Below are 6,424 nucleotides of genomic sequence, written 5' to 3' on the forward strand. Positions count from 1 at the left end.
AGCTCTGCAGGGCCAGGGGAGGAAGGAAGCAGAAGTAAAAGTCATTATTTTTGCCCAATACCACTGGAACTTAACTATTCCTGTGGAAAACTGCCAGAAATTTACACCTAAATGAAAAATAAAAGATTTTCATCCTGCTCCGCACATATCTTTTGACACCCGGACCAGCGAGTGCTCGCAGACCATCATGGTGGACTGCGGAAGGGCAGCCTTACCTTTCCTGCGCTCGGCACACCGGCATGAGCCCTTCGTCCAGAGGAGGCAGAGCCCCTCGGCACCCTCAGAGCCTCCCCCCATCGATGCAGTGCCTGTGCGGCTGCAAGCGCAGCGCACGCCCGGCTGCACCCGAGGCGCTTCAGGAGTCCCTGTGAGGACACGGCCCCATGGCCCGGCATCACCGGGCGGGCGGCGGCGAAGGCCAGGGCTGCCCCTTCGGAGTGCTCACGCGCCATGGCGGCCGCGGGGCTGTGCTCAGCTCTCCCGGGAGCAGTAAGAACACAGCCGCGGCTGCAGCTGAGGGGCCCGAGCGGCTTGTCTTCACACACCTGGGGCGCAGCCGCACAGGTAGCGCCCAGACCCGCAGAGCGGAGGCCGAGAGGTGACCGCGGTGTCCCCCGTCACCTCAGGGACCCTCGCCCGCCGCCGGGCCCGCGCAGGACGGGGCCGGAACCCGCAGAGCCCCCGGGTCCCATACAGCTCCGGGCGGTGTCTCAGGGCCCGACCCGGCCGCGGCGAAACTCCCCAGGAGAGGGGACGGCCCGGGCCCCGTCTCCCCGGGAAGGATCGGGAAGCGGCAGCGCTGCCGGGCGAGTGGAGCGGGGTCTCCCCGCGCCGTGCTCCGCGGCACTGCGTGACCCCCGCGGCCAGGACCCGGGCCGCCGGGAGCGTTTCTCCGGAGCCGCAGGATGGAGGAGCCCCCGGCCCAGCGAGGGGCGGTGTGAGGACGAGCGGAGGTGGATCTGTCCGGCTGTGCATCTGTCACCGCAAGCACCAGGGAAGCTGCCGTTCCCTTAAAGACAACCGTGTGTTTATTGCTGGGGGGGGGACGAAGAGAGAGAGATGCGCTCCAAAAAAGTCACTGCTGCTGGGCACGGAGAAGGGGATCTGGAGGAAGAGGGGGGCATCATGCTCCTGCTGCAGAGGAAGAACTGGAAACACACTGAGAGGCAGGTGGTTATGGTAGAATATATGCTGTTTATTTATGAACATAACCAGGACTTCTGACACACTTTATATGCAGCTCCCCCCCCCCCCCCCCAAATTAAAAACAACAAAACACCAATGTGTGTGCATATACATACATACCCATACACACACCACACACACCCCCCCAGCACTGCGCTTCTGCTGTCACACTTAGGAACAGCTTCACATCCCCATCGTGGTCTCTTCTCCCATCACAACTATTTCAACCGGACAAACTCCTGTGCAGCAATGACAGGAAGAATAATTCTGCATTGCTGCCAGCACTCCCACGAAAGGGGCCTGTTGGTTTGTTTGTCTTTCTCTCGCACTGGGAGAAACTCCAGAGTCCAAAGGTGCTGCAGCACCAGCGACAAGCCTCCTGGCCCCATTGTAGCCTCACGGCCTGCATCCCCCTAGGCACCCTGCCTTGGGGCCAGGAGGCAGCCGCCAGCCCAGGAAGGCGGCACACACTCACACTCACCCTCCCACACAAATAATAAAATAACATTGCAGCACAAGGGCATAGTCTCTGTCACCAGATAAGAAAGTCGTGTGATGGCAAAGATCTAAGTAATGCAATAAAAATAAAGTGTAGCTAGTATACACAGAAAGGCTTTCACATTACATGAGGCACAGCTTGGACAGACAGAGACTCAGAAAGGAGCTAAATGTCATGGAATAAAGCAAAATACACTTAAAAGTCCATAGTAAATACCCGCATCAATAGGTATTTATTCTTTGTGCTTCGCCACGTCGTGACATACAGTACAAGACACTCCTGCTCTTCCTTTCGATGGCAGGAGCCCAGCAGGCTGCTGCTGCATCAGTCCCAGGCCATCCATCAGTCCTGCAGCGGTGGTGGCCCCTGTCCCACTTCCAGCCAAGGCAGGGGACAGGGCTCAGTTGAAGCAGCCCGGCCAGGCTGGGGCAGTCCTGACAGTGCTCCTGCAGCTGCCCCACACCTCAGTGCTCCAAACGGGCATGCAGCGCTGAAGGTCTCTCAGCCCTCTTCTCGCTGGCCTCCCCACAGCCACCCCTGCCTGCTGCACTGCAGGCTAGCTCAGGGCACCCCACAAGCATCCCCAGGTGCCCTGTTCCTCAAGCCTGCATGTCCCTCACCCTTTTTCCTCGCACGCCGCCAGGCCGGTGGGGAATAGAAAGCCCCAAAGCTCCTGCAGCTAGCTTTTAAGGCACATCTGGATTCCTATGCGTGCTTTATTACTACTATTATGATTTACCCTGTAGACACGTGGGCTTCTTAATTCTTTCCTTCCCCTCCTCATTCTCCTTAGAAAACCCACCATGTTTTCAGCTTATTCATGTGTCATCCTTTAAGGCACAAACCTTTTAATACTACAGCTGCCTGGCTTCTCGTATTAGCTGTTAATTGTTAAAAAAAAACCCAAACACCAAACAAAACAAACCCAAAACAAAACAAAATCAGCCCTCCCCCCCCTCCCCTCAAGAAAATAATCTGAGATCGCTGCGCTCTGCTATGTATAGTATCTATAGGTGACTGAGGGCAGCGAGGGTCCCGGCGCTAGGCGCAGCTGCCCATGGCCTTCACCAGCGAGCTCTCGGGCAGCTGCCTGAAGATGCCCCGCAGAGTCTCCAGCTCCCGGGTGAGCTGCTCCACCCGCTTGCGCAGCCGCTCGTTGTCGGTGGTGAGCTCCAGCACCTTCTGCTGCGTCTCCACGTTGCGCTGCTTGGCCTTGTCGCGGCTCTTGCGCACCGCGATGTTGTTGCGCTCCCGGCGCACCCGGTACTCGTTGCTGTTCTTGTCCACTGTCTTTTTCGATTTGCTCCGGTGGTCCGCGGGCATCATCTTGAGGGCGCCGGCGGCAGGCAGGCCGCCGGGGGGGTGCGGGTGGTGCGGGTGGTGCGGGCTCGGCACGGGCGTGGGGGGCGGCGTGGGGTGCCCGGGCTGGAGGTGCATGGTGGTCTGAGCGCAGTGAGCTATCTGGTACTGCAGGTGGGACGGGTGCTGCTGCGGAGCGTGGTGGGGGTACAGGGCCGACAGGGCCGACGACTTGACCTCCTCCTCCTCGCGGGGCTCCTGCTTAATCACCAGCGGCCGCAAGCCGGGCGCGGCGATGCGCTCGTACAGGGGGTCGAGCTTGCCGTCCATGTAGCCGGCCACGCAGCCGAAGAGAGGCTGCTGGTGGTGCTGCTGCTGGTGCCCCGGCGCCGAGGAGGCGGCGCCGGCCCCATGCATGCTGTGGAAGTCGAAATCCCCGGCCAGGATGGCCTTGGCTTTCTCCTGCTGCTTGCTGTGCTGGAAGAGGTCGGCAAGGAACTCGTCGTTGAAGGCGGCGGGGTCGATGTAGGCGCTGATGTCGATGGAGTTCTCGTTCTCGCAGATGTCTCCGAGCTCCGCTCCGCCCGCAGCAGGTGCCGCCGCCGAGGGAGCCTCTCTGTAGCTGTAGGCGCTGCCGGGCAGGGGAGTCTGGAGCTGGTGGTGCTGGCCGCTGCTCATCGGGGGCCGGGAATCGACCTCGTAGAAGTTGGCTTGCTCCATGAAGCACCTACAATCTGCTGGGCATGGTGAAGGGCTCCTGCAATCCAGGTTTCGGACGGGGCGGCGGCAGCGGCGGCAACGGCGGCGGTTCTACCAACCCCGCGGCACCCCAGCGGCGAAAGGCACCGCGCTGCACGGTGCGTTCGTGCGGCGAACGGCACCGCTCTTGCCCAGCCCGGCGCTGCTCGGTACGGCGTGCCTGGAGCCCGTTTCCCGCCCCAGCCCGCCAGAGCCTTGCTGGCTTGCCTGCCCGCCTGCCCTGTTGCTAGTGGGTTGTCGCGGTCCTGCGTGCCGTATATATACACGCCCGGAGCAGGACCAGGGATCGCCCTCTAGTGTCCTGCTGGGAACCTCCTGCTGGGAACCTTTGACCACCGCGCTGCCGGGTCTTAGCGCCGCGGTCGGGCAGAGCCGCCCTCTGAGGAGAGCGGAGAGAGCCGCCCGCACCCCCGCTCCCTCCCCCGCTCTCCGCCGCCCCGAGCTTGGCGGTCGCTGCGCGCTGGGCTCCGCCTGCCGAGGAGGCTCCGCGCTGATAAGAGGCCCCGGGAAGCGTCGCGGGGACTTTGCGCCCTCCCTGCCCGGGTCCTCTCGGCGGGGCAGAGGGGCCGACGCCGCCGGGTACATTTCCACCGCCCGCCCCAGCGGCTCCCCCCCGCGCCGCGGAGGAAGTCTCGAAGTTCACCATCACCCGGCGGTCTTGCAAATACTTGGCCAGGCGGGAATTCTCTCCCCGCCGTGCTCCCCTGCGGGACCCCAGGCACCGTTCACCGGCGGCCGGCACCGCCGGCCCGGCTTCACCGGCGGGACCAGCGGGACTCGCCCGGTGACGACCCCGGCGGCGCTAGGACTCGTCCGGGGATAGCGCCCAGCGGGCCGGGGCGGAGGCCTCGGGGGGCAGCGGGGGCTCCCCAGCGCCGCTCCGCCCGGGGGAATCGTCCTCTCTGCGCCCGTTGTCGGGCGGCCGAGCCCGCAGGAGCTGCCATCCCCGGCCACCTGCAGGCCAGCGGCACCGGTGCCTCCGGCAGCCCCGTGTCTCTGGCCGCACGCAGGAGGGGTCGGGTGAAGGCGCGGAGCTCCCGCTCCTCCCGCCGCACGAACCCCGCAGGTAACCCTAACTACAGCTGTCCCCAAAGGCACGGGCAGCCGAGTCCCGTGGTGCGCTGCGCCCACCGACCCCCGCCAGCGTTTACCCGAGATAAAGCTGGCCCGGCAGCTGCGACACCCCCAGAGCGACAGCAGCCGCCACCGAGATGCGGCTCACCTTCCCAGGCTCCTTTTCCTGGCGGCTTCGGAGGAGGCGATCGGTTCACTCCTCTCCCGGGGCACCCCGGTGTAAAGCCGCGGCCTTGCTTGGAGCCCCCGTGTCAGCTTCAGCTCGGAGGGGTGAGGATGCACCTGATGTCCCCCCGCTGTGGTCCCTCGCAGTGTGCAGAGCAGATGTAGCTGTCCCCCTTCACTCATCCCCTCCGCGGGCATTCAGCTCTGCTACTCCAGAAGGTCCCTTTGAAAAGGGTGTAGAAAAAGGACAAGTCGAGGCCGTTGGAGCAGGTGCAGGTATTAGATTGCTACAGGAAGATTTGCAGAGAAAGCGATTCAAACATAGTGGTGGCTGGAGAAAAAGATAGTGAAAATTGCTGCAATTCTCATTTATAGATGTAGTAAAACAGAATCTTGGAACAGTAAATTCCTTGCTCAGAAAAGGTTTGACAGATTCCTTGCAATTAAAAATAATTGACAAACTCTAAAATAGGAAACAAAATTACAACATACCAGGAGCCCCGTTTTTGTATCACATAATGCACACAGGAACCTGTTTCATGAGCAAAAGCGAGACCGGGGGGGGGGGGGGGGGGGGGGTGTCAGTTCAGTTGGCTTTTGCACTCTTAGTGTTCTCTCAGGAGACTGGATTCTGTGATTACAGCAGGAAAAAATTGACAGGGTACAGAATATACTTTTCACCTTTTGATACCAACAGAAAAATAAAAATCAATCCTAAATTCTTTCTATACACAGTATCTACAAAAAAAATATGTGTTGGCTTCACTGCAGCAACAGTGCTGCACAAGGTGCCATCCCAGGAGCTGCAGCACTGTCTGGGCAACCCAAACACTAGGAAGAAGAACTCTGAGCAAAGTCATGATATGGAGGAAAAAGCCTCAAGTCTGTGACAGGAGTGAGTTCGGGGTGTTTCAGAGTGGAGAGTAAAGTGTCACTGACTACACCTGACTGTCCAAATTCTGATTGCTCTACTCAAGTGAACCCAGAAAAGGGGCAAACCCAGAGCTGGACTTTTTGCCTACTGGGAGGAATATCACCTGGAGTAGGAGCTGGTAAGCAGTTTATACTGGGAGCTTTCAGAAGGCCTTATCCAGCTCTCAAGTCAGCAGAACCAGGAACAGACTGCGGACATTTAAAATAAAAGGTCAGTGCTCCATGAAGCAGCAGAAGCGTATAACTAAGTTTGTCATTTAATAACGATACCTACACCTCTGTAGTCTTAAAACGCTCTCCCATTTTACAATCATTCTGAAATTAAGGCCTAACCACATATTAAAAGAAATTCAAAGTAAATCAGAAAGTTTAGGATCAGATTCCATTCCTAATTACTGTAATTAAAGAACAAGTCCCCACAATTTAAGGACTGGTTTGCTTGGTATCTTTTTCTTTTTACATAGACCCCTTTAATCTAAGTTAAGAACTTTTAAATAATCTCTTTTTACA

The 6,424-nt window shown here is 59.2% G+C and overlaps 1 protein-coding gene across 1 annotated transcript; it reads right to left on the reverse strand.

Moving 5' to 3' along the window:
• Positions 1–1,886: 1,886 nt before the first annotated feature.
• CEBPA (CCAAT enhancer binding protein alpha) lies at positions 1,887–4,093 on the reverse strand. Its single transcript, XM_057400178.1, has one exon. It carries the CDS (start codon positions 3,701–3,703, stop codon positions 2,726–2,728), a length of 978 nt encoding a protein of 325 aa, XP_057256161.1. The 5' UTR covers positions 3,704–4,093; the 3' UTR covers positions 1,887–2,725.
• Between the last annotated feature and the right edge of the window lie 2,331 nt (positions 4,094–6,424).

Source organism: Pezoporus wallicus, unplaced genomic scaffold (assembly GCF_028554395.1).
Source record: "Pezoporus wallicus isolate ANWC-B61680 ecotype Strahan unplaced genomic scaffold, APGP_CSIRO_Pwel_v1 contig_447, whole genome shotgun sequence".
NCBI classification, from domain to species: domain Eukaryota; kingdom Metazoa; phylum Chordata; class Aves; order Psittaciformes; family Psittacidae; genus Pezoporus; species Pezoporus wallicus.

Excerpts from the sequence above, each read along its gene's own strand:
- CEBPA (XM_057400178.1), bottom strand. The coding sequence starts at position 3,703 with ATGGAGCAAGCCAACTTCTACGAGGTCGATTCCCGGCCCCCGATGAGC.